This window comes from Panthera leo, chromosome B1 (genome assembly GCF_018350215.1).
Source record: "Panthera leo isolate Ple1 chromosome B1, P.leo_Ple1_pat1.1, whole genome shotgun sequence".
In the NCBI taxonomy this organism is placed as follows: domain Eukaryota; kingdom Metazoa; phylum Chordata; class Mammalia; order Carnivora; family Felidae; genus Panthera; species Panthera leo.
In genome coordinates this window covers 44,493,091-44,520,439 of record NC_056682.1, presented here as the reverse complement: position 1 = coordinate 44,520,439, position 27,349 = coordinate 44,493,091, and the positions used below count along the sequence as shown (strand labels likewise).

Sequence of the window (27,349 nt, the reverse complement as noted above, 5' to 3'; positions counted from 1 at the left end):
TGTGTGTGTGTGTGTGTCTGTCTGTGTGTCTGTGTGTGTCTGTGTCTATGTGTCTGTGTCAGGGGGTTATGTGAAGGGTGTGTGAAACATTAATGTGGTTCTAGGAGTAAAGTTGTATGGAAAGGTTAACGCAACCCCATCCCTGCAACCCCATTCTCCCTTTTTTCCCCCCACCTACCCTTTATAGGTAACCAGTCTCTTTAGTTTCTAGTTTATCTTTGCTGTGTTTCTTCTGCACAAATAAGGAGATATATGTGTATTTCCTTTTATCTCTTTTTTTCGTATGCGGAGGGCAGCATACCATAGATACTCTTTTGCGTTTTGCTTCATGTCATAACTCCACAGCACTTTGAAGAGATCATCCTAATTGTTTTCTATTTTTTTAGCTTCATGATTATTATGTGGATGTATCTGGTTTATTCAGCCATTCTGTGGGCACTTAGATTATTTCTAGTATTTTGCAATCACAAAAAGACAGTGAATAACCGCGAGCATGTGTGTTTTGTATTGTTGCTGGTGTGTTTTCAAGGTAGAATTCCAGAAGTAGAATTGCTGGAGCAAAAGGTAAGCAACTATATATGTAGTTTTGCTAGCCTTGCCAAATTTCCCTTCAGAAGGTTGTGTGATTTTGTATTCCCATCAGCAATGTAGCGTGTTTATTTCCGCATGGCCTCACAAACAGAATGTGTTGTCCGGTGTTTTAACTTTGGCCAGTCTCATAAGTGAGAAATGATATCCCAGTGCTGTTTTAATTTGTGTTTCCTTGAATTATCTGTCCCTTTATATACTAGGAATATTGGCTTTTTGTGGTACATATTGTGAACATTTTCTCCTAGTTTGTCAGTTGTCTTTTGATTTTATGACTTTTTTGTCATAAAACTCTTTAATGTTTAGTAGCTCTTTTAATGACATGATTTATTCAGAATAGCCTTCATTATCCTTTAGAATGTGAAAGTCAATTTAAATACACTCACTACTTAAAATAATAAACTCACTACTTTTAGACAAGCGTACCTTATGAATTTTGTCTTTGTTTTTCTAGAGTATTAATGCAAGTTCCAAATAGCGTATTATCCACCAGTAAATACCTCAGTATTTAGGGGCACCTGAGTGACTCAGTTAGTTAAGCGTCCAACTTCAGCTCAGGTCATGATCTCACAGTTTGTGAGTCCGAGCCCTGTGTTGGGCTCTGTGCTGACAGCTCGGAGCCTGGAGCCTGCTTCGGATTCTGTGTCTCCCTCTCTGCCTCTCTACTGCTTGTGCTCTCGCTCTTTCTCTCTCTGCCTCTCTCTCAAAAATAAATATGAAAAAAAAACCCTCAGTATTTGTGTCTAACAAGGATTCTTTAGAATGAAACCATTATACCATTATTATTCCTAAATAAGATGGATAATAATTCCTTCATGATCTAATACCCAGTCCACATTCACAGTTCCACGGTTGTTTAAAAAACACTTCTTTCAGTTGTTTCTTTGAATTGGATCCAAACAGGTCATATATTTATTGCATTTGGAAGCCCGTTATTGATTTCATGCTAAAAATGAACACTTGTATTGATACTGGTCATTTGGAAGTGAAGTGATGTAATTCCATGGTGTGATGTCCATTATATGTGGATTGTTTGACTTCTTGTAGTGATGAGCATACTTTGCTAGTAGGGCAAGTAGGGGAGGGCCAAATAAGTGACTTCAGGTTTTAAGAAGTGAGACTTGTCTTGTTTCACTATACTTCACAGCTTTAATTCTGGAGGAGGAGAGAAAAAGTAGGAACACTGGTCCTTAATAGTAAATTCATTTATTAGAATATATAGAAAAGCAATGCATGCTTGCCATTTATGCTACTCATGCTGAGCCTAATAAAAATTAATGATAAATCTGTATTGTATCTTTTAATGTTTTTATTTTGAAATAATTTCAGATGTGTAAAAAAGTTGTAAGAACAGGGGCGCCTGGGTGGCTCAATTGGTTAAGTGTCCAACTTAGGCTCAGGTCATGATATTGTGTTGTGGTTCATGAGTTCAAGCCCCACATCGGGCTTTGTGCTGACAGCTCAGAGCCTAGAGCCTGCCTGGGTTTCTGTGTCTGTCTGTCTGTCTGTCTCTCTCTCTCTCTCTCTCTCTCTTTCTCTCTTGCTTGCTCACGCTGTGTGTGTCTTGCTCTCTCAAAAATAAACAGACGTTAAAAAATTAAAAAAAAAAAAAAAGCTGTAAGAACAGTACCAATTTTTTTTTTGAACCATTTGAGAGTAAGTTGCCATGATGCCCTCTGGTTTTTGAGAACTTGATTGTGTATTTCTTACAAGCAAGGACATTATCCTTCTGTTGTTATTTAGTGCTGCTTGACAAATTAACATAAAACTTAGCAGTCTAAGACTACAAATGTTCATTATTTTCTATGGTTTTTGATGGTTTTTGAGGGTTGGGAATCTGAGAGCAGCTTGACTGTGTGGTCTGGCTCAGGAGAATTCACGTGGCTGAGATCAGGCTCTTAGATGAGCCTGGCGTCTCTGAGGACTTAGAGACTGGAGGATTTATTTCCAAGATGGCTCACTCATGCTGCTTTGACAGGATGCCCTTAGATCCTCACCATGTGGGCCTCTCCATAGACCACTTATTTGTCCTCACCCTGGAAGCAGAGTTCTGGTGCAAGTGATCCAAGATCGCAATAGAGTTTGAGTATCTCCTATGACCTATCTTTGAAGTTGGTCGCTTCAATTTTGTTTTATTTGTTAGAAATGAGTCACTAAGTTCAGCCCACACTCAGGTGGAGGGAAATTAGGCTCCACCTCTGCAAAGGAAGAGTATCAAAGAGTTAGTGGGTATTTTTTAAACTTTCATATTCTTACAGAACCAGTATATAGCCATCAAAGATGGGAAATTAACACTAATTAACTACTCTCTGATGGTCCTCAGATCATATTCAGGTTTCTCCAGTTGATCCAATGTCATTATAACAGAGGATCCAGTTGAGAAGTGTATGCTACATTTAGTTGTCCTGTCTCAAGTCTTCTTTAATCTGGAATAGTTTTTCTGTCTTTCCTAGACTTTGATGACCTTGAAGCTTTTTTTTTCTTAAAGTTTATTTATTTATTTTGAGAAAGAGTGTGTGAGCAGGCAAGTAGTAGAGAGGAAGAGAGAGAATCCCAAGCAGGTTCCGCTCTGTCAGCACAGAGCTTGACACGGGGCTCAAACTCACGAACTGTAAGATCATGACCTGAGCCAAAATCAAGAGTCGGATGCTTAATTAACTGAGCCACGCAGGCACCCCAGCCTTGAAGCTTTTGGAAATTAGAGGCCACTTGTTTTATAGAATATCCCTCAGTTTGAGTTTGTGTGGTTGAATACTTGGGATTCGATTCAGTTCTGCATCTTTGACAGAAATATCATTAAAATGCTGTGTTCTTCATATTGCATCCTGTCAGGTGGTTCTTGATTTTAATTTGTCCCATTACTGATCATGTCCACTTTGATCGTTTTGCTAAGGTGGTATCTGCTGGCTTTAGCCACTATAACGTTAACTTATTTCCCCTATGTAATTAATAAGTGTTTTATGAGGAGGTAAGTCCTTTACTGTTTTATTCTGTCCTGAACACTTGCCTTGCTCAGCCCCCACCTAGTGATTTCAAGGGCTGAATTTCTCAGGAAGGAGTAAAGGATGAAGAATTTGTATTTGAGAAGGTAGAATTTCCCAAATACCTAAGAAAGTTCTGCTAAACAACATGCATTTAATTTAAATAGGTTACCATTGTATCTGGCTGGTACACAAGGCGTGGTGGCATAACCAAAAGAGTGCAGATCCAGGGCTTTTCAATCTCTGCCACTGTCAGCCAGGCCACACCGGCCTGCGGTGTGATCTTGAACAGCCACATGCTCTGCTTCCACATCTGCATAGTAGGCATGGTGGTTGCAAGGGTCAGAGAGTCTGCCTACCTGCCTGTCTACCTACAAAAGTACTGTGTAAGTCGTAAAGGCCTTTGTAAAAGCTAGAGCTAAGTTTTGTGCTTCCTCCAGTAGAATTCAGACAACTTCTAGTGTTAAACACTGTTTCAAATACTTTTTCCTCAATTAAGTCTTAATTGGATTTGTGATGTTTCTACATTGATAAAATCAACCTACACCACCTGGAAATGTTCTCCTATCTTTTGTCATTTTTTTCTTCACTTCCAAGTCATTATGTCCCCTCCGATTGGTTTAGATTGTCCCCTTATCTTACATAACGGCCTCATAGAAAGATGAATACGATGAACCTTCATATACTTTTCTCCCAGATTTAATAACAATTACCAAGTTTTTGTTCTATTTTATCTGTTTATTTCTGCATCTCTCTTTTTTTTCTGAATTTGTAAGAAGTAAATCTCACCCTTCATACTCTAAAAATATGGATATTTTGTTTTATAACCACAATGCTATTATCACACTTAACAAAATAGATCATTTCTTGCTATCATCTGAATTCAGTCCATAATCAGATTTCCTTGAAATATCTTTTTATCTCCTCACAAAATACTCATTATTTACAAAGGGAAAATAGTAACTTTATAGTGGAGAAACCTGTAAGGTACCACGTTAATCAAGTGATCAAAGTTTAATACAGTATCAGCATTTTGACATCATGTGCTTCCTGATATGATGCACTGAGAGGCACAGCATTATTTCGGTGATATTCCTTACAAAAAGCTTAACCTGGGCTTAAATAGGAGGAAACATCAGACAAACCTAATTGAGGGACATTCTACAAACGAAGTGACCAGCACTCTTTAAAATGTCATGGTCATGAAGGACTTGAACTGTCCCAGATTGGAAGAAACTAAGGACACATGACAACTAAATGAAATGTGGATGTTGGATTAATCCTGAAACAGAAAAAGGATATTATTTGGATAATCGGCTTAATTTGAAGACGATGTATAGATTAGTTAATAGCATTGTATCATTGTCAATTTTCTGGTTTTGATAATTGTGTTATGACTGTAGATGGTGTTAACATTTGGGGAAGCTGAGTGAAGGGCATATGGGGAATGTGTACTGTTTTTGGAAGTCTAACATTGTTTCAAAATAAAATACCAAATCTTTTATTAATTTTTTTATTTTATTTTTAAAGTTTATTTATTTTGAGAGACAGAGAGCAGAGGAGGGACAAAGTTTATTTATTTTGAGAGACAGAGAGCAGAGAGACAGATAGCACCAGGCAGGCTCCGTGCTATCAGTGCAGAGCCTGACATGGGGCTTGAACCCACGAACTGCGAGATCACGACCTGAGCTGAGACCAAGAGTCGGACGCTTGACCAACTGAGCCACCCAGGTACCCCTAAAATATCAAGTCTTTTAAAGGATGATTTACACAGGGTCACCTGGGTGACTCAGTAGGTAGAACATGTGACTTGGTTCCAGGGTCATGAGTTCAATCCCATGCTGGGCCTAAAACTTACTTTAAAAAAAAAAAAAAAAAAAAAAAGGGCGGAAGGGGGCGCCTGAATGGCTCAGTCATTTAAGTGTCTGACTTCTGCTCAGATCATGATCTAACAGTTCATGGTTCGAGCCCCACTTTGGGCTCTGTGCTGACAGGTCAGAGCGTAGAGCCTGCTTCAGATTGTATGTCTCCCTCTCTCTCTGCCCCTCCCCTGCTCCGGCTCTGTCTCTCTCTGTCTCTCAAAAATTAATACATATTATTTTTAAAAAGGGGGGTGGTTTATACAAATCAGGATCCAAGCACATTACAGTTGGTTTGTTATATTTTAGGGAATAGACAGCATAATTAACTCTTAACCTGTTATCTCAAATATCACATTTAATAGAAACTAGGTTATCTGACCACTTAACTTCCGTTTTCTTCCTCTCTCCTTCGGCCGTATCTTAATGTTGAGATTTTGAACCTCCTGAACTTGAGAGCCCTGATCTGGTATTTCTGATTTTTTACTTTGTTTCACTGGAGTGTAGGAGACTCCGGTTTTTGTGGCAATCGTCTCTAAGTGCCTCCAGTAAGATGCAGGCCTTTGTTTCCATCTCCACACTGCAGCTCCCCAGTTAAAGATCTCTGATGACCGGCTGACTGTGGTTGGAGAGAAGGGCTACTCCATGGTCCGGGCTTCTCATGGGGTACGGAAGGGTGCCTGGTACTTTGAAATTACAGTGGATGAGATGCCGCCTGACACTGCTGCCAGACTGGGTTGGTCCCAGCCCTTAGGTGAGTGGGAGCGATCATGAGGACATCACAGCAGGCGGAAAGGTATAGACCATGTGGTTGTGCTTCATGGCTTTTTGGCTTATTGGATTATGGGCATAAAATTCACTTCCTAAAGGATAAGGTGGTTTGCATTTCCTAGAAATATTTTTATAACTCTTTACTTGTGAGAAATAGTTTGTCAGGAATTTTGCAAAACCGACCAAAAAATACAGTGAAAAGGAGTAGAAATTTTTCTTTTAGCAAACCAGAGTCAATTTGCAATCTTGTGACTTCCTGTACATCTCTTTATTGGGACAGGTAACCTCCAAGCTCCCTTAGGTTATGATAAATTTAGCTATTCGTGGAGGAGCAAAAAGGGAACCAAGTTCCACCAGTCAGTTGGCAAACACTACTCTTCTGGCTATGGACAGGGAGACGTCCTGGGATTCTATATCAATCTTCCTGAAGATACAGAGACAGCCAAGTCACTGCCCGATACTTATAAAGATAAGGTGAGTTTGTATCCCTGAGAGATTCCTGGGTTTGAAGACCTGTGGCAACCAACATATTCCTGCACCTGTGGCCTGAGTGTTCTCTTGTAATGCTGACCTAGCATTCACACCTTCTTCCAAGATTTCATTTTGAAAGTTTTTAGATGTAACAAAGTTGAAAGAATTTTAAAGTCTGTGTCCAAATACCAATCACCTAGATTCTACCTTAACCTGTTATCTGTTCATTCTTCCATCCATCCATCCATCCATCCATCCATCCATCCATCCATCCATCTTGTTTTAATGCACTTCAGAAAATATTACAGCCATCAACATACCTCACCAGCGGGGGGGGGGGGGGGGGGGGGGGGGGGGGGGGAGGGGGCGCCTGGGTGCCTCAGTCAGTTAAACATCCAGTTCTTGATTTCAGCTCAGGTCATGATCTCACAGTTTGTGGGCTCTATGCTGAGTGTGGAGCCTGCTTGGGATTCTCTCTCTTTGCCCCTCCCCCACTCACACATGCTTGTGTGTGTGCGTGCACGCTCTCTCTCAAAATAAATGAACTTTAAAAATATGTATACATCACCTGCGCCCAAGTACAAGATACATATCATTAGCTATAGTTCAACCTTTATTTATTTTTTTATTTTGATACAAAATTTACATAAAATGAAATGTATAAGTTTTAAATGTATATTCACTGAGTTTTGAGTTTGGCCCAAACCCCTAAGGAGACACTAGAATCTTATCACCCCAAGAAGTTCCCTCATGCTCTTTCCCAGTCAGTCCCAACTGCCATCCCTACAGAGCCAACCATTCTTGAAATGTTTTTCCCTATCATAATTCTATTCCATTAGTTTTGTTTGTTCTTAGACTTATTTTATAAATGGAACCATGCAGTACATAATCTTTTGGGTTTTGGGATTTTTTGTGATTGTTGTTTTAAATGTTTATTTTGTGAGAGAGAGCATGTGAGGAAGGGGCATTATCTATTTTCCCATTTTTTCTAGGTTTATTGATTATAGTTGACATATAATTATCCATTTTCCTATTTTTAGAAAATTTTTAAATTCCATTATAATTAGCATACAGTGTTACATTTGTTTTAAGTGTGTAATATAGTAATTAAAAAATTCCATACAGGGGAGCCTGGGTGGCTCAGTCAGTTAAGTGTCCGACTTCGGCTCAGGTCATGATCTCGTGGCTCATGGGTTTGAGCCCCACGTCAGGCTCTGCACTGACCCTGCGGAGCCTGCCTGGGATTCTCTCTTTCTCCCTCTCTCTCTGCCCCTCCCTAGTTTGCCCACACTTTTTCTGTCTCAAAATAAATAAATAAACTTAAGAAAAAAAAAAAGAAAGAAAAATTCAATATATTATTTAGTGCTCATCATGATAAGTATACTCTTAATCCCCTTCACATGTTCCTTTTTTTTGTTTTTTTATTTTTTGTTTTCCCCCTTCACATATTTCACACATTCCTCCCCCACCCCCACCTCTGGTAACCACCAGTTCTCTAGAGTTAAGAGTCTTTTTTTGTGTTTGTCTCTTTTCTTCTTTGTTCATTTGTTTTGTCTTAGATTCCACATATGAGTGAAATCATACGGTATTTGTCTTTCTCTGACTGATTACTTTCACTTAGCATTATAGCCTCTAGATCCATCCATGTTGTTGCAAATGGCAGGATTTTATTTTTTATGACTAATATCCCATTGTATGTATATACCATATCTCCTTTATCCATTCATCTATAGATGGATACTTGGGTTACTTCCATAATTTGGCTATTGTAAATAATGCTTCACTAAATATAAGTGTTCATGTATCTTTTGAAAATATCCAGTAATGGGATTACTGGATTGTATGGTTCCATTTTCCTATTGATGGACACTTGGACTGTTTCAAGTTTGGGGCTATTATGAATTAAGTTGCGATGTACATTCTTGTACAAATGTCTTTGTAAACATGTTTTCATTTCTTTGGGTCAAAGGGTAGTTATAGATTTAGTTTTAGAAGAAATTGACAGACTTTTCATTCCCACCTGTGATGTAAGGTCATTTTAGTTGCTTCACATCCTTGTCACCATTTGTTGTTTGCCAACTTAATTGTAGCCATTTTGATGGGTGCCTAGTATAGTGTCCCATTATGGTTTAAATTAGCGTTTCTTTGATGACTAATGCTGGTGAGCAGTTTGTCATGTGCTACTAGCCATTCATCTATTTTCTTTTGTAAAGTTTCTTTTCAAATATTTTGCCTTTTTAAAAAGAATCAGGTTGTTTATCTTTTTTTATAGAGTTGTGGAGTTTTTTTAAATATATTCTGGATTACGGTCCTTGGTTAAAAATTATTTTTGGGGGCTCCTGGGTGGCTCAGTCAGTTGAGCATCCAACGTCAGCTCAGGTCATGATCTCATGGTTCCTGAGTTTGAACCCCATATCCAGCTCGCTGCTGTCAGCACAGAGCCCACTTCAGATCAATCCTCTGTCCCCTTCTCCCTCTGCCCCTCCCCTGCTCACTCTCTCTCAAGAACGAATACACATTACAAAAAATGACTTTTTAAAAAATTTTTTTCTCCTAGTCTGTGACTTGTTTATTCGTTTTCTTAATGGTGTCTTCTGATGAACTGACATTTTTAATTTTTATGAAATCTGTCAAATTTTTTTTATAGTTCTATTGCTTTCTATAAGTTAACAATTCTTTGCCTACTCCCCACTCATGAAGATAGTCCATGCTTTCCTTTGAAAACATGGTTTTAGCTTTTACATTTAGATCTTTGATTCACCACGAATTACTTTTTGTATATGGTGTAAAGTAGAGATGAAGCTTAATTTTTTTTCCACATGGATGGGTGTGGTTTTTTTAAAATTTTTTTTAAATTTTCTTATTTATTTTTGAGAGAGAGCAAACAGAGGAGGGACAGAGAGAGAGACACAAACTGAAGCAGGCTCCAGGCTCTGAGCTGTCCACACAGAGGCTGATGTGGGGCTCAAACCCACATCATGAGTTCATGAGAACCATGAGATCATGACCTGAGCCAAAGTTGGACGCCCAACCGACTGAGCCACCCAGGTGCCTCATATGGGCATCAGTTTTTGAAAATTTTTTCTCTCAATTCTTTGGTGCCCTTTGTGAAAATCAGATGACTTTTTGGGGTCTTGCTTTGCCCTTTTTTTTTTTTTTTTATTTTTTAATGTTTGTTTATTTTTGAGACAGAGACAGAGATCAGAGTGTGAGTGGGGGGTGGGGGTGGGCAGAGAGAGAGGGAGGGCAGAATCTGAAGCAGGCTCCAGGCTCTGAGCTGTCAGCACAGAGCCTGATGTGGGGCTCAAACCCATGAACTGTGAGATCATCACTTGAGCCAAAGTCAGTCACTTAACCAACTGAGCCACCCAGGTGCCCTGAATCAGATGGTTTTATAAGTAGAATGCAGACGTTTAGCTTTTGGGCTCTCTAGTCCATTGATCTATTTGTTGATCTTTATGCCAGTACCACACTGTCTTAATTATTGTAGTTTTAGAGTCAGTCTTTAAATTGGGTAGTATCAGTCCTTTTTGCTTCTTTGTGTTTTTGTCTGATGTGGGGTTTTTTGTTTGATTTTAATTTTGAAGATAATAATATATGCCTAGACGTTCTGGAAGGATACAAGGCCACTGGAGCAGAGATCCCTTTTGGCAAAGAGAAACTAAGTGTTGAGGGACATGGGGAGAGGTAGAGAAATTTCATGTTCTTGTATATCTCTTGAATTTTTTTTTTACTATGCTTAATATATGTATGTGCTAGAGATTAAAATTTTTAAAAGTTAATGTCATATATTTCCCTGGGAGTGAATAGTTAGGCTCTTGGGAACCAGCAAGGAGGGGGTGACCCAGAGGCCCACCTATAGGAGAAACAGGTAGGGAACTAGGAGGGAAGGAATTGGCCCTAAAAAAAATGTTTTTATAGAATAGGAGATTTTAGGCCCAGTAAGGTTGTCATTTCTTTCACTGAGATTACCGAGGGGGAAAAAAACTGAATTATTTTTAACTTAATGTGTATTTTTGTTGTGATGAAAGTATATATATATGTGTATGTATTTCCTCACAAATCTTAGAAAATGTCTTTTTTTGAAAATGTTTAGCAAGTATGTGCCATCTGGTATTTTTTAAGAAGCACATAGTTGTTTAAAATCTAGCAAAGCTAACCCTGCATAGATTTTTAATTTCTGTTGCAAAACACAAGGACTCAGTGCTACTTGTCTGAAATTGCCTTTTTTTTTTTTTTTTTTTTTTAATTTCATGATGATGTAGCTGATGCTTCAATGTTCCCTTTTTTCCCTTTCCTTCTTTCTTGGTTTTCAAGGCTTTGATAAAGTTCAAGAGCTATTTGTATTTTGAGGAAAAAGACTTTGTGGATAAAGCAGAGAAGAGCCTAAAGCAGACCCCCCATAGTGAGGTGAGTCGGTGAGTCATGATCATAAAAATGTCAGAACTAGAAAACTTTGAAGATTGGGACCAGGCTCCTAATTATAAAAGTGAGGAAAGTGAGGCCCAAAGAGGACTGAAGGGGTATGTGCTATGAGAGCTCGCCAGCCACAGAGCAAGCTCCCTCTCCTGCCTGCTGTGATTGTGGGACCAGATCGCTCTTCCTGTGTCACCATCCCACTTTCAGAGAGATGATTGGTGTTCTTCTAGGGACAGTCTCCAGTGCAAAGGGTAAAAGCAGCAGCCTAATAAGGAAATCCATATGCGATTGAGGAAGCAAGGCAGAGATATTTCTTCTGCTCAGGAAGTATCAAGTACAGAGGGAGGAACACTGAATAGAAGAGGAGGGGACCTTGCTCTGTGACCCAGAGGCAGCAGGAGCTGTAATGGCTTAGTTCCTCTAGAACTTTCTCTACTTCCCCTTTCCAAGGTTGTTGGCCAAAGTCGTACCATAAATACAGTCTGGCCCAAAATAGAAGGGGTGGAAGAAAATTTTGAGCTGGAAACACTGTTCCCTAAAAATGCTGTGATCGCTGTCTAGGACAGTAATAGAAGATAATGTAGGAGAAAATAAAGTAGGCTTCCAGTTGTTTTTAGGGGAGAAAATAGTAAAGGGAAACAGTTAATGGACCTAGGATGATACAGCCAGAAAATCCAGCCCAGGAGAAGACAGCTCTTGCTGGGAAGAACAGGCAGAGAAAGTTACTTGAGAAAAGGGGGTCTTTTCTGAAGTCCTTATGTAGTGATTAAGAGAGGATATTCAGAGTAATTTCCAGACAGAAAGGACAAAGAAAATGAGGATTCAGAAACTTAGAGGATCTGAAGAGATTTTCAAAGTAGAAATGCAGAAGTGAGAATCTGATGCAAGGGAAGGGATCAAATAAATAAGCTTAAGTAGGTACAGTTCTGAGGAATCGGCAGAAGACCAGTTTGTTTTTTATACAGATAGTATAACGAATAATAGAAAGAATGCTTTGGTACAGGTAATGTAGGAATTCCGAAGCAAATAAACCTAAAGACCACCATTTACATGGTGCATATAAATATGCTCTGAAAAAGCTGAAGATCAGCTAGATTGGTTCATGTAAATACGCCCTAAAAATGTAAGAAGACGTTATTACACCAGCTGTATGCTCTTCTGAGAAGACATCATTACCAGCGTGGTGGCAGTGCTTGTAAAGGGTTCTCCAAGGGAGTTCTTCAGTTTGCTTGTTCTGTTGTTAAATTCTGAAGTAAAACCGTCGTTTTTGTTTCAGATAATATTTTATAAAAACGGTGTCAATCAAGGTGTGGCCTACAAAGATATTTTTGAAGGGGTTTACTTTCCGGCCATCTCACTGTATAAGAGTTGCACGGTATGTATCGTCTGTTCGTCCTGTGAACAGAACTTGAGGGAAATAGGTGAATGGTTGTGATGGATGACCATTGATGTGAATTCTAGAAAGAAATCTGAGTAGCCTAAGAGTGAGATGGGAATGCGTTCCTGTTGTTACTGTTTGTTCCAAAAACAGTTGGGTGTCTTAGGAAGTATTTGCTTGGATAGTTAAAAGATTGTGCAACTAGTGTGCTCCATACTTTGACTTTGAATGTGCTGTACGGTAAATGTCATTGTTCAATGTAAAGGATGTGAAGTATATGCATGCAGAAGTCAGCTTGGTGTTATATGTCATGATAACCCACCATCATTGGTTAGTAAGTGTTGCTTATACCAATCTTTTTTTTTAACACGATAAGTATTATGAAGGGTACTATGAAGGGGACTATCATCAGATCCTATTGTGGGGTTTTTTTGTTGTCTGTTTTAAGTGATTTGAAAAGGTAATACCTGGAAATTTACATATACTTTTAGTCTGTCAGTAACCACCACTGGAGTAAGATAAGGAAATCTTCAGGTAATAAACAGAAATCAACAAAAGTCTATTTTATTTACCTAATTTTTGATGGACATTAGGGTGTTGACCACTTTTAGCACTGGTAATCTATATCATTAGTTCCACTTATACCCTGAATATCATAGCTACATTTAAAAATAAAAAGTTCCCAGGTCACATTAAGCTTTTTTTCACTATTTTCCTCTGTTTTCTCCTGTCTGCTTGAATTGATCTATCCCAGGTTTCCATTAACTTTGGACCGTGCTTCAAGTATCCTCCAAAGGATCTCACTTACCGCCCTGTGAGTAACATTCACAGTGCATCCTCAGTATCTCTGCTCCTTCTTGCCATAGTTATTCTGATCACCTCCTTTCTGTTTCTTGTTCCTCCCACAGATGAGTGACATGGGCTGGGGCGCTGTGGTAGAACATACTCTGGCTGATGTCTTATATCATGTGGAAACAGAAGTGGATGGGAGGCGGAGTCCTCCATGGGAACCGTGACCAGGTCCCTCTTTCTTTGCAGACATGGACTTGCTGGGGAATAAATTGGGGAGGGAGGCCTGTTTTTGTTTTTTGAACTGTTGCAAACATTCTCCCAAAGATACCGCAGGACACAGCCTGTGCTGTTAGCAAATTAAAAGTGTGGGTGAGACTGGGAGACTCCCTGCTTTTCAACACTCTCCCCACTTCTGGTGACTGCTTCTATTTTGTGTGCCATATGCCAACAGCTGCTGACCCCAGGATCCTTTGCGCCCCCTGTGAAACTGGTGCTGTACCACGTATCCCTCCGACCAGGACTAGTTACCTTATTGTATTTTCTAAGGAGTGAATAATCTCGTCTAAGGCACTGACTTATTTAAAGACCTCTCCTTTTGTGGCATTGACTCCATCCCATCGATTTCCAAGGAAGTAGTAGGCCTGTTTCTGAGAACAGCTGAAATCAGTGGCTGTACATTCCAGATCTAAAAGGTCTTTCCTTTTGGTATGGGTTTTTATTCCTTTTGAAATATTTTTGAACACTGGGGTCTCTGAAACTACTAGGTCTCTAGAACTGTAATTGTAAAAAGAACTTGCTTGCAGCTTTAACAATTAGAAACTCTTCCCAAATAAAACCTGTCTTCAAGTGTGTGTGGCACTCTGCTTCCCTTTCGGGGTGGGTTCCTCTTGGTGACGGGGGTAGCGATGTGGGCAGTGAGGAAGGGAGCCAGCACAGTGGGAGGGAGGCGGGTTTCTGACTCTATCCCAACCCCTCTTCTCCTGCTTCCATCCTCTCTAGCCAGCTCAGCCACCCTTTTTCTCCAGTGGAAGTCACCTCAAAGAGATGAACAAGAGTTTAAAAGGGTTAATGGTGTCCCTCCAGCATTTCCCTTTGAACGTGTATGCTAATGTGTGCACGTTGTTTTCTTGCCTTACTTACCTTCCTTCCAAGTACGTGACGATTCAGAATACTAAAAACTGGAATGTAAGAACGAGCCTTCCCTTGAGCTCCCTTATGGCTTCCCTGTCCCCCTTTTTAATACGTCAGTGACAACGCAGCCTCCCAGGAATTTCCCAAATTTCATGTGACTATAGGTACCTTAACTTGGTAGCTTTGACTAATAGATTTGTCTCCTAATGAACCATCCAGGCTATTTTGGCCATTCCACATCTCTTAACAGGAAACCTAACAGAATCAGTGTGATTGTAGGCTGAAGGCTCAGCCTGTCACCGCTGGACACCCATTCATTCGTGGCCGGTCTTAGAGGGCAGACTTGGTCATAAAGCTGGACCATCAGAGTTTGAAGAACTCCAAGAGAATGAGGGTAGTGTTCTGTAGAGGAAGCTGGAGGTAAATTCTTTGTAACATAAATTACCACGTATTTTATTACTTGTACACCCACTCTCCATTTGATAAAATTTCTGTACATTGGATCTTCATAAATCAGGTTACAGAAATTATGATGTTGCCTATTTATATTTCATATTCAAAAGTGTGTGTGTGTGTGTGTGTGTGTTTTGAGAAGGTTCATTTGAAGGACTCACAGAATACCCACTCTCCATGGAGTCCTCTATAAAATGGTGTCAGTGAGCATATCATCACTGACCACTTACTTTATTCCAACATAAAATTAAACAAGTGGGGAAGTGGCTCCCAGTCCCCTCAAAGACACAGTTGCACGGTTTGGAGAAGGCAAATTTTAACTGAGCTCCAAACGGTGGTATGCAGCAAGAAAGCCCATTTCCTTGCTTCCAGCCTGCTCTTTTTTGAAATCAGTGTGTATCACTTTACACATCTTTAGATGGTCATTTTCCCTTACTTAGCTGGGGGTGGAGGATAGTCTGTTCTAGAAATACTTTCTACAGCTCTGAGGCTCCCTGGTAAATAATAATTTGGTCTGTGCTAAAAAATAGACTACTCTATGAGATAAGAATAAATAAGAAGAAACACTTCTACCAGATATAAAATTTCAGTACCTCCATAAATATGAGCATTCCCATGACTGCTAACCTGTTTAGTTAACAAGCCGGGGCTCTGTTTCTGGACGGTTTAAATCATCAGTGCTGTTATAACTAGAATGGAAAAGTTTCAAGTGGTAATGGCTGGCTTTTCATCCTACTCGCACTTCTTAGCAAAGTAATCCCACCCCAATCTATATTTTGAAAGCATAAATTCTCTGAATCTTGAAAGGGGAATTTGCTCTCACCATATTCCCTCTTTTGGCCTTCTCTCAAAATAGTAAAACAGTGACCTGTTAAAAGCCGTGAAATTGGCAGCCCTGAGCCAAGCTGGAAGCAGATGTAATTGAGTGAACTGAAGATTCAGTTTCCAAGGCACATGGGTGGCTCGGTAGGTAAAGTGTTCAACTTCAGTTCAGGTCATGATCTTGCAGTTTGTGAGTTTGAGGCCAGTGTCAGGCTCTGCCCTGACAGTGTGGAACCGGCTTGGGAGTCTCCCTCTCTCTCTCTGCCCCTGTCTGTCTCTCTCTCTCTCTCTCTCTCTCTCAGAATAAATAAGTAAACCTTACAGATTCAGTTCCCTTGTTAGGTGTCAACATTCACAGAAGGGAAAATAATAAAATTTGTTTTTGTTTATCTTAGTAATATCATTAATTTTCTTCATTTGGTACCATCCTATCTTTTAATTACATAAATAAAAATCCTCAGTCATCACCTTCATCTTGCAATGCCTGTCAGCTACCAGTTCTAGAGTTCTTTTAAGAATTGATTTAGGCTTGGAGCACCTGGGTGGTTCTGTCGGTAAGCATCCGACTATTGATTCCAGCTCAGGTCATGATCTTGGGGTTCGTGAGTTTGAGCCCTACATCAGGCTCTGCGCTGAGCCTGCTTGGGATTCTCTGCCACTCCTGCTCTCTCTCTCTAAATAAACTTTAAAAAATGGAATTAGGCTTGTGCTTATTGTGGAAATTAAGTACTTATGAAAGATTCTGGCAGCAGATTCTAAATAATTGAGTGACCTACGTCCCCAGTAGTTTTTCCTTTTAATGAGCTCGGGGATCTAGTTTAATTAAAATCTTTGTCCAGGACTCCTTTAGCATGAAGTTGCTATTTACTAGAATGATTTTTTTTTTTTAAGAGTAGAATTTTTAAACAGGTACAGACTGAAGTTTGCGTCTTAGTTACAACTCTTTATTCTGACTGGTGCCCATGGAAGAAATAGGGTAACTAGTTTAATTAGTTGCGTATCTTTTTCAATCAAGAAAACTTAGACTACATTTCTAGAACGCATCTGCTGTGGGGAGTTACTTGGTCTTTGGTGCAGCTCTCTACCTGTTTGGTAGAGGAGCAGAGGGTTGCTGGAGTCCCTTTTGTAAGACCCCCCACACACTGCCTGCGGGGAATGGAGCTCTTGAGCCCCTAAAGTATGAGGTCCCAGTCCTTGTACTTATACCCTCTGCACCCTGTGTCAGCTAGTAGCATTTTATAAAGATGTTTTTAAATAGATGTGTAAGGGCCCAGAAGGAAGTTTTACAAATATTTTGGAGCCCTTAACCTTCATTTCAGAGCTAATCATTGAATAGAGTTAGAAATCTCTTTCTCTTAAAAGCTCTGTCCCCATTTTCTTGGTCCTAAAATTTTGCCAGTCCCAGCATCCTAAATATACTCCAGCCCATTCCACAGTCCCCGGATGAAGAGCTTAAACAGACTTGCAGGCTTCTAGCAGGGATCTCTCTGAAGGGCATGTGAGCCAGTGCGCTAGAAACAGTTGGAAGCAGCAGGCTGGTCCTTAACACCTGGCGTCAGGAGCGGGGCTGGACTCCAGGTGCTTGCGCAGGTGGTTGGCAAAGTCCACCTGGGTCTGTGATAAGACCTGGTTGATGATCGTCTTTGGCAGCCATCCCTAGAGTAGAAGATAGAAGAATTTGGCCACCTTGTGGGTGATGTTCCCCTGTAGACACCTCTGTACCCTGTCACAAACATGGATTGCTTGGGGCTTGGTCTTCCAGCTCTGTTTATAGGTGTGACCTTGGAGTTGACCCGGGAGGACTGCCCTACTGCCCTGCTGTGTCATGACGATGTAAGAACAGTCAATTGTGTCAAGACAAAGGTCAATTGTGTGACCCTGAGCTAGCAACCATATCTTTGGGGGCCTAAGTTTCCTTCTTTCCAAACGGGCAACTACAGAGTTGAAATTTGATATGAGGTAAAAGGGAGCTATTGTAGTCTGTGGAGATGATGGAATAGCAGGCCAATACTCAAGCCTCGTCCTTCTCCCAACAGTCTGTCTCTCAAAATGGAGGAGGGTTTTTCCTGTTCTTGCAGGATCACGTGGGAGGGTAAGAGTCAGTTTTTCTCCCCACCCCCTACCCACTAGCCACCTCTTGTGCCCCTCACCTTGAGGTCAATACTGAGCAGCCACGTGAGTTTGGTCTTCGAGGGACTTCCAGCCAGGGGACGGAGCACCATGCAAGTGGGACCATGCTCTCCTCTGGCAAATGGAGAGCAGTCCAGTCAGGAGGACAAGGCAGAATGCTCTTTTTATGCTGACCAGTTATACGAGCCGCACTTCTCTGGTACCTTGTCTTTTCTAAGTCTCAGAACTATTTTGTCAAGGGTGATAAACTTAACAGTTGGCCTGGTTACCAGCTCACCGGAACACATGCTGGTTGGGGCTGGAGCCTGAAGGCCCCATGTGGTCCCTGTGAGTTGCCGGATGCCAGGGAAAGGGTCCCTGGTGATGGGTGCGGCCCCTCACAAACAGCAGCTGTGTTCTAAGCAGTATGGCTTGCATTTCAGTCGCCAGGATGGCCAGACCTGAGCGTACCAGCTAAACCTCAGCCCTACCTCATGTTTTAGAAAGTTATTAAGGTTCTTAAACTTTCTAGGAAGGTTGGTTAGGGCCGAACTTGTCTTCCTCCATATTCCTGTGCAAAAGACAGTTGAAGGTAGGGACCAAGGACTGGTTTCTTGGAGCCGAGGATTCATCACACCCTTGCCGGGCACGTGCCCACAAGCCTGCGTGAGGGAAGAGAGGTTTTGGGCGACTGCCAGTATTACCTGATGATGCCTTTCTGCTCGGGCATCTCACCGAAACATGTGGCCGTGCCAGCCAGCACGCAGGTGGAGCCTCGGCGCTTAGTGCAGCGCACACTCACGAAGTCCCGGGGCCCCACGAGGTTTCCTGCTGATTCTGCAGCCAACTCGTGGGTGATGACTGTATCTTTTCCAATCTTCTGCAGGACCTACCGGGCCACGGGGAGCCAGATCATTAGCCAGTGCTGGGGCTAAGGCACCACCCACAGCTTGCAACCTTTTTGGCACACCTTTCAGACTGGGCTCCCATGGGTTCCTGCCACCCACACCTGGACTCTCCTCACCTTAATCTCCTTGACGTTCGGGTTCCACTCTCCCATCGCTTCCATGTGCTCCACAAGCTCTTCATAAAGCCTCTCCATGGGCTGGTCCACCACCACCTCCAACCGGAACACCTTGCCCATATCTGGGACCACTTTACTCAGTACTGTGTCCCCATTTGCCTGTCAGGGAGAAAAAAAGGAGCTTCAGGATAAAGTTTACAGAAAAATATTCCTAGGCAGGAATATGACAAGGACAGGCAAGGCAGGAAGGGGAACAGCACAAAGAACTCTAAGCATGAGGAAGCCTAAAATTACTTCTTCTAAGACAGTTGGTCATCTTTCCCGCCATGAGCCTCATACATCTGCTGAAACCTTGAGCAGTGACCTGCCTGCTTCTGGACCCTTTTTTCTTGGTGGTAAATGTGGGTAGGTCCAACTGAAAAGGTCCCCCTACCTGACCTCAGAAGCTCAAATTTCCTGAGCAAAACAAAACTGGAAGCGGGAAAGTCTGGTCTACAACCAGCTCATTATGTACACACAGTATTGGGTGGGATCTTAAGGATGTTTTCAGTCCTCATTTTACACCAGAAAGATGTAGAGACCCTTAGGGCACTGCTGGGCCTCGATCCCGGATTTCCTGACTCCCAAACTAGTGTCTGCTAACTCAGAACTTGGGAGAAGGAGAGGGTTTACTTGAACTCTGGACACTAGGCAGCATGTAAGTTAAAACCACTTGCTGCGTGAGGCGGGAATTGTGAGAATGGCCTTGAGGATGGCAATGGAACAGTGAGGCACGGGGGTTCCAGGCCCACCCTCACCTGCTGGTTCTCCTTCTTCCAGCCCTCCCGGCTGCTGAGGATGCCCAGGGCCTTCTGCATGGCCTCCTCTCCCTGCTGGATATAGGCCAGCTCCTGGTCACTGTAGAGAGTGTCTTCCAGCTGAGAACCTGGATACACAGCCCAGGAGAGACCGAGCTTGCTTCCATTTCCTTAGCCTATCCCCCGCCCCCACCTGCCACCCGTGCTTCCATCCTTTGAGTCTGGATCTGCTCTTTCCTCTGAAGAGCCAAGGCCAAAGTCATAGGGTCCGGCCTGCAGGTGAAGTTAGACATACAGCTACAGCCGACAGGGGGTCTGCAGAGCCTTGCACCCCAGTCCCACCCCCTCAAAGTGAAAAAGGCCAGCTGAGGGCTAGTTAGGGGGAGGTGGGTCGTGCACAGAGCAATGTACACAAGCTCCTGCCACTGGCACAAGCCCAGAAGCGTCAGCACTCACCAAGCAGAGAACTCCGACGCCGAGCCTGGTTAATCCATGCACCCGGGGTCGGGCCCCCTAGTGCCCTCCGGTTCAGCTCCTGGCCGATGGCCAGCACGGCTTGGTGCCTCAGCCCTGCAGAGAGGAGAGAATATTGTTGCGTAGAACAGAGGAATCCCCTTAGAGCGAGATGGTTCCACCCCTTCGTTTTGCCACAGAGGAGGAAACGCATGGAGGGAGAGGTAACTTGCACAGGAACACAGATCCCTGGTGGGGTCTGAATGAGAGCCAGGCCACCTCCACCCAGTGCTGTCACTCTGTGCCAGGCTGCCTTTGGGCCCAGAGTCGGTCTTCCATCTGGGCTGGCCAGGCCTGGTGCTGCCTGGAGGCAGGGGCTGCACCAGAACCTGCTGCAGTTTCCTTCTTGAAAGGGAAAGAAGCTCTGTTCAAACAAGCAGAAAAATCCTGGCTGTGGAAGGAGAATTCAAGACCCCCAGCCCTTGAGGTCTGTGTAGCTGTCAGCAGCTGGGGTCCTTCGCATGAGTAACTGCTCTGCGTGCCACTGGGGTCTGAGCAAGGGATCTTGTTGATCTGGTGGAACAGCCCTACTGCTGGGCCGGGTCTTCTAAGCACGGCTTCCTTCTAAACAGAACCCAGGGGCGCCTGGGTGGGTGGTTCAGTCCAGTTTGGGTTTTGGCTCAGGTCATGATCTCACAGTTTGTGAGTTTAAGCCCTGCATTGGGATCCACGCTGACAGTGCAGGGCCTGCTTGGGATTCATTCTCTCTCTCTCTCTCTCTCTCTCTCTCTCTCTCTCTCTCTCTCTCTGCCTCTCCACTGCTTGCATGTTCTCTCTCTCTCTCTCTCAAAATAAACTTAAAAAAATAAAATAAACGGAAGCCTGTTCAACCCAGGGTAATTGGAAAGGACTTTAGATTGGTTTGTGTACCCCTCAGTGACTGCAGGGGACTGACTAGGATGGCCCTGGGTCCTGATAAGCTCTACCAAACCAGACTTCGGTACCTGGTTCTGCTTCCTCCTTGTAGGATGGGAACACGACTTCCTGCTGCACCCACTTCCTCTCTCTGCCTTGCTCTTCGGGGCCTTCCCCACTTTCTTTTTTTTCTCCTCTCTTCCCTGCCCATGATGTCTCAGGCCTGCCAACACTGCTCGCTGGCGTCAAGGCTCACTCCCACCTCTGCCACTGTGGCTGTGGCTCTCTTGGTACCCTTAGTGCCAATCCAGGCAAAGTTCAAGAAAGATTGGTGCCCCAGAGAGGACAGCACAAGTGACAGAATCCAGAAGAGATGGAAGCGTCTTCGTATCCAGGCCAACCATTCAGGTGGGAAAAGGGAGGTCCCAGAAGGTGAGAGATTCGCTCACATTCACCCAACAAGAGGCGCAAGTGAGATGAGCGTGGAGTGGCCACCACCACCCCCCCACCCACACTGTCCCAGTAACCACATGGCCTCCACGCGGCCAGCCCCTCGCCCCAGAACTCACCCTTCATGTTGCGAACGTGTCTATAGGAGCTACCAGCGCACAGCTTGAACGTCGCTAGGAGCATTGTTTCCAGGCAGCGGGGGACAGGCAGGGTAGCGGTGCTGCTGCCACTGCTGTTGTGGCCTCTGCTCTCGAGGGTGGCTTCTTCCCTCCTTCCCCAGCCGTCAAGGTCTGCCTCTGGGTCCTGTGGCTGTGGCTGCGCCCAGCTGCATGTCCCGTGTCTTAAATGCCCCCCAGCTGAAGGCTGTACTTCATCATCAGGAGATAAAAAAGCCATCACTCGCTATGCAAAGGAAAGGGTCAAGGGCAGAGGGATTGCCTCACGCCATGGCTTTGGCCATTTGCGGGGAGTGGGGAGGGGGAGGCGGGTGCACAGAAAGGAGCAGGGAGGTTGGTGCCAGACTCCAGCGGATGGAGCGGGGAGAAAAAGCAGCAGCTGAGGTCAAGGCGGTTTAGAAGAAAGCGTACACCATCCAACTGTGGTTTTCAAAGAGCATGTGAAATGCAGATTTCCGGCCCTTGGCCTCAGAAACTCTAGATCTAACCCGGTCTAGAATTGAGGCTAGAATGCCCGGGTTGCCGTGCAGGTATCCTGTGAACTGCATGCTACTCTTTGAGAACCCCTGCCCTGGTCTGGGACGAAGTCTTTTCCCTTTAAGGTTGAACTTGAGGTTGCTTTCAAGCCAGATTCACCTGGCCAGAGTATTGGGGGCGAGAGAAGCACACTGGCTTGGCCTCTGGCCCAGGGCCTTCTGTGTGAGAGAGTTCTGTGTCCTAGCACTGCTGTCCGGAGGCAGGGAAGGCCTGAAAAGTGGGGAGCAGTGGCGGTCCCCACTGGCTCTTGCTGGGTTCCTCACTACAGAAAGATGAAGGGGACAGGACCTGTTCAGGTTGGCCCAGTACCCGGAGCCCCTACAGAACAGGGTCCCACACCTGCCCTGTCAACTCCTCATGGAGAGTGGGAAGGGTCCAGTAATCCAGAGGCCCTTGTCCTGGGCTCCTCTCCGAGCGGTGGCTGCCTGGAGGCCCATTTCTCGAGGCCCACTGTGGGCCCTCTTCCCCTGGGAAACCTTCCTTGACCACCTCAACCTTCTGGAATGGTTTGTTCCTCTGAAGCACACCCTGTCACTACCCCAAGAGGGCTCATCATCTCAGGTCCCCTTTTGTATAACAGTTGGTATGTGTTGGCTTGTCTCTTCTGTGGGCCTGTTTCTCCTTGAGGCATGTCCCCTTCCCCGCATCCCCCCCCCCGCCCCCACACTCAGCTCGAGGCGGGGCACAGAGCAGGCTGGTGCTTCTCTGTTGGGCGAACAGTTGCAGGGCCGCAGGGGGGGTTGGGTGGGGGCGTAGCTATGTCTTTGGCTTAGGAAACGTGCCTGTAGGCTTCGTTTCCAGCCCCTGTGGAGTCCTGGGGAAGACAACACCAAAGGGATGGGCCTTGGCCTCTGGTTCATCTCTGGCCTGGGTGAGGGGTTGAGGGGGACTTAACCTTTCACAGGCTGGAAAGAGGAGGTGCAGAGGGCATGCGGTAGAAGTCGGACACCAGGTACCCAGGCTTCTCCTCTCTGCCTGTACACGTGAGCCCTCATGCACATGTGTACCTCAGTGGAGGTGGTGGGGAGTGGGGAGGGGCTTATTATGGACGGGCGGTGCAGAAAATGTTCAAGGCCCTGCTGTTGCCATCCTGTGGAGAGTTATAGCCACTGTGAGAGGGTGCAGCTGGGGGTGGGGGGGAGACTTCGGGACTGAGGCACACAGCTGTTGCTGATGTCAGAAGCTGCCACTGACTCAGGGAGGGGTGCTGGTGGCCTCCCCCAAGGCCAAGGCCCTTTATCCTCCCTCATCCTTTCCAGGACGAATGACTAGTTAACTCTCACTGTCCCTCTGAGCAGTAAGGTGGGGGGACAGGTCTGGAATTACCTCTGGCTCTAGGAGTTGTCTGTGTCTGGCTTTGCTATTTGAGGAGGGCAGAGCCCCCAAGGAAGGAGACCAGGTGGACACAGCAGGCCAGGGAGAGAGGCAGGGCCTGGAGAAGAGAGGACTCTGTTCATTCCTTCAATGCCCCCTTGCTGAGAGTCCACTGTGCAGCCGGTGGTCAGGTGGGGAGCCTGGGGGCTGCAGTGGGGAAAGCACAGGTGTCCTACTCTCGGTCCCAGGCCCGCCTCTCGCTTCGTGATTGCGAGCCACTCACTACTTCCATCCGGACTCGCTGATCTGTGAAATGGGGATATGTTTCTTTTTCTCTTCCTGGGTGTGACCCAGCTGAAATCAGGTGATACGTCAGGAGGCCACAGAGTAAGTCCAGACTTCTTAGCCCAATCTCTGGGCCCTCCAGCTTCGCACCCTGGCTGTCTTCTCCGGCAGGGCTCAGCAAGTTCCTCAGGGGCCTGCCCTGTGCACACCTTCATGGCCGGGTAGCTCACAGCATCACCTCCCCTCAAAGATCCCCCTTGGGCCCCACTCACTCTGCTCTTTAACTAGAATTCAATACTTTTTCCTTTGGGCCCTCTTGGTAAACGTGTAGCACAGTATCAGTAAGACCATTCTCCCCCACATACACCTTTTTAAAGTTATTTGAGTACTTTTCGCTTCACAGCAAAATTGAGAGGAAGGTACAGAGATTTTTCATGTACCCCCTGTCCCCACACGTGCAGGCCCCCCCTTTTTACATGTCTGTAAGCTCCATAAGGACCTGTAAACTCTAGGAGAATTTGGCTCTTTTGCAGGTTCTTGAATCCCCAGCACTTAGCACAGTACTAGATAATGACGAGATCTTGAATCAATGTTTAATGAATGATTAGAAAGCATAGAGTCTGGTACTTTGTAAATTCTCAATAAATACTGATTTTCTTCTACTTCTTAAGGGTGATCAGCCTGGAAGTGAGGACAAACCCCGGGCTGCTTATAGGGTAAATGCTTATTCAGTATTGAAAAAATGTGGTGTTTTCCTCCATAGGCGCCACTGTGAGAGGGAAGCAGAAAGTTAATGCAAACTTGACTTGTTGGACTTGAGGTAATTATGGGTATAGTCAGTACTTAATTCCTTAATTCAAGTCGGTCACTGGTATTTCACAAGGTATCCTTATTTGATTCTTGTTTTTAAATGAAAGAGGAATCAATTTTATTTCTTTTTTAAAAAAATATTTATTTATTTTTGAGAGACAGAGAGAGAGACAGAGTACGAGTAGGGGAGGGGCAGAGAGAAGAGGGAGACACAGAATCCAAAGCAGGCTCCAGGCTCTGAGCTGTCAGCACAGGGCCTGATGCGGGGCTTGAACTCACAAACTGAGAGATCATGACTTGAGCCGAAGTCAGACTTTTCACTGACTGAGCCACCCAGGTGCCTCACAAGGTATCCTTATGTGTACAAAGGAGACTGCTAAGTATCAGTTCATCGAGGGTATGGCATCTATCCCAAGAATCCAGCACATATCAGGTATTGAGCGGATTATAGTAGCTGACACTGAGCACTCTTTCTGTTCCAGGCACTGTTCTAAGCTCTTTACCCATATTAACTTACTTTATTCTTACAACCACCACCCAAGAGGTTGTTACTATAGTCATACCTATTTTCCAGATGAGGAAATCGAGGCACTGAGGTAAGCAGCTTGACCAAACTTAGACAGCTATGAAGATGCCGGTATGCAAAACCAGACAATCTAGTCTGTGCTTTGTTATACAGCTTAACCTTTTTTTTTTTTTTTTTAAGCTTATTTATTTATTTTGAGAGAGGGAGAGGGAGCACAGGCAGGGGAGGGGCAGAGAGAGAGAGAGAATCCCAAGGAGTCTTGCTTTTGTCTGTCAGTGCAGAGTGTTCGATCCCATGAATCGTGAGATCATGACCTGAGCCGAAACCAAGAGTCAGATGCTCAACCAACTGAGCCACCCAGGCACCCCTACAGCTTAACCTTTTAAAATCTCAAGTTTCGGGGCGCCTGGGTGGCGCAGTCGGTTAAGCGTCCGACTTCAGCCAGGTCACGATCTCACGGTCCGTGAGTTCGAGCCCCGCGTCAGGCTCTGGGCTGATGGCTCAGAGCCTGGAGCCTGTTTCCGATTCTGTGTCTCCCTCTCTCTCTGTCCCTCCCCCGTTCATGCTCTGTCTCTCTCTGTCCCAAAAATAAATAAACGTTGAAAAAAAAAAAAAATTAAAATCTCAAGTTTCTCTCTGAAAACCAGGGCCAACTATTAAGTTCTATTTGGTCCCTTGTTTCCCTTTCACTCTCCATCTCCCCTACAGGTGAGCCAGACTTTAGGTCACCTTGCCCAGGGATTTGGGCACAGAAAACAAAGCTTTCTGCCTTTTGGAATAGCTTAATCCAGAAGAGCAAACTGAAGGTGGGTGGGATAAATTTAACCTTCCAGATTTTTTTTACCTGTACACTATTTTAAGAAAATTTTGAATGAGTTGCCAACATAAATATAGCAACAACAGATAGACCAGTGGCTGGCTGCCAGGGGCTGGAAAGGAGGGAGCAGTTAAATTCAAAGGGCCAGGAGTATTGGGTACATAACTATATGCGGTTGTTAAGACTCCTAGGACTGTGTACATTGAAAGAGGGGATTTTACTGTATGTAAACGATACAGCAAAAAATCTGGTCTTAGAGATAAATCCCCAGGCCATCTGGATATCTGACCTTGAAATACACTCAGCACTGAACCCTCGCTCTTCTTTTTGTCCTTGCTAGGGGCTAGCTGGCTGCCCAGAGCAGCCACAGTTGAGGCCATTTTCTACCCCTGGGTTTAGCCAAGTGACAGCAACCACTATTGAGTGGCTGGAATTAGGGGGAAAATTTTTTTCTTTTAAAAAGGGGAATGGGTACAAAAAGGGGAAAAAGAGACAAAGTGGTGAAGAGAGATAGGAGAAAATAAAAGAAGAACTTGATTTTATTTTCTACTTCCAGAGACCCCAGGCAGAACCGGAGAAGCAGAGAGGTAGGGGAGTCCTAACGAAGTGCACCCACCCAGATGAGTAAACAGCCAGCCTCCATTTCCTAGGGTTGGTTTTCTAATTCTTTCAGGCTAGGAGATCAAGGGATGGGATAGGAAAAATTACTTTTGATTTTGGATCACTTAACTGGATACAAGACCTGCTTAGTTGGTAAAAGCAAGCGTCCACCAAGCAGTCTCTTGCTCTTATCTGGGAGCTGCTGGAGGGTGATATGAAAGATGGGGGTGGGGCATGGCAGTTGGGAAGAAGACAGGCTGAAAGAAGAGTATGTTCTTTCCTTCCAGCAACCTTGACGCGTCGTCCCCTACCTGCAACCTCATGTTTCCCTGGGATGCTCTTCCAGACATTTTTACATCAGTTCTCTTCACTCTTCACACTTGGAGGGCTGTAGTCTAAGGTAAGAGCACATCTCCATATTCAGTGTAAGGGTCTCTACTAATCACTCCTGCTGGTTGTTCATTGGCTCCAGCTGTCCACATGTTCAGTCTCATGGGCAAAAACCTGACCTCTCCTGGATTTAATGAACAGTTGACCCTAGAACAGCAGCTGTTTGAACTGCGCAGGTACATGTATACGTGGATATTTTGATAAATAGATACATATGGTACAGGATGGTAAATGTATTTTCTCTTATGATCTTTTTTTTTTTTTAATGTTTATTTATTTTTGAGACAGAGAGAGACAGAGCGTGAACGGGGGAGGGTCAGAGAGAGGGAGACACAGAATCTGAAACAGGCTCCAGGCTCTGAGCTGTCAGCACAGAGCCTGACGCGGGGCTCGAACTCACGGACTGCAAGATCATGACCTGAGCCGAAGTCGGCCACTCAACCGACTGAGCCACCCAGGCGCCCCTCTTATGATCTTCTTA

General features: G+C 44.3%; 3 protein-coding genes across 13 annotated transcripts in view; 2 read left to right on the top strand and 1 right to left on the bottom strand.

Moving 5' to 3' along the window:
- ASH2L (ASH2 like, histone lysine methyltransferase complex subunit) overlaps positions 1-14,110 on the top strand; it is a 31,352-nt gene extending 17,242 nt beyond the window's left edge. For 3 of the 4 annotated variants that reach the window (XM_042934877.1, XM_042934880.1, XM_042934879.1), the window contains exons 11-16: positions 6,015-6,182; positions 6,480-6,673; positions 10,988-11,080; positions 12,366-12,464; positions 13,222-13,281; positions 13,376-14,110. In XM_042934877.1, coding sequence (XP_042790811.1) covers positions 6,015-6,182; positions 6,480-6,673; positions 10,988-11,080; positions 12,366-12,464; positions 13,222-13,281; positions 13,376-13,483 — 722 coding nt within the window. In that variant the 3' untranslated portion in view covers positions 13,484-14,110. The remainder of the gene's footprint in view (positions 1-6,014; positions 6,183-6,479; positions 6,674-10,987; positions 11,081-12,365; positions 12,465-13,221; positions 13,282-13,375) is intronic. The other variant, XM_042934878.1, reaches the window with a different exon arrangement.
- Positions 14,111-16,587: 2,477 nt separating this feature from the next.
- STAR (steroidogenic acute regulatory protein) lies at positions 16,588-21,755 on the bottom strand. The gene is made up of 7 exons (XM_042934856.1): positions 21,533-21,755; positions 20,052-20,165; positions 19,596-19,723; positions 18,799-18,957; positions 18,479-18,663; positions 17,816-17,909; positions 16,588-17,321 (listed from the first exon to the last, which is right to left on the bottom strand). The coding sequence occupies exons 1-7, from the start codon at positions 21,594-21,596 to the stop codon at positions 17,208-17,210; spliced, it is 858 nt and encodes a 285-aa protein (XP_042790790.1). The 5' UTR covers positions 21,597-21,755; the 3' UTR covers positions 16,588-17,207.
- The window catches only part of BAG4 (BAG cochaperone 4), a 55,970-nt gene continuing 46,159 nt past the window's right edge, over positions 17,539-27,349 (top strand). For 5 of the 8 annotated variants that reach the window (XM_042934853.1, XM_042934852.1, XM_042934854.1 and 2 more), the window contains exons 1-3: positions 24,489-24,545; positions 26,435-26,529; positions 26,766-26,878. The gene's annotated coding sequence lies outside the window, so the exon portion shown is untranslated. Of the gene's footprint in view, positions 17,758-24,488; positions 24,546-25,772; positions 25,868-26,434; positions 26,530-26,765; positions 26,879-27,349 lie in introns of those variants that run through there. The other 3 variants (XM_042934848.1, XM_042934855.1, XM_042934849.1) reach the window with 3 other exon arrangements.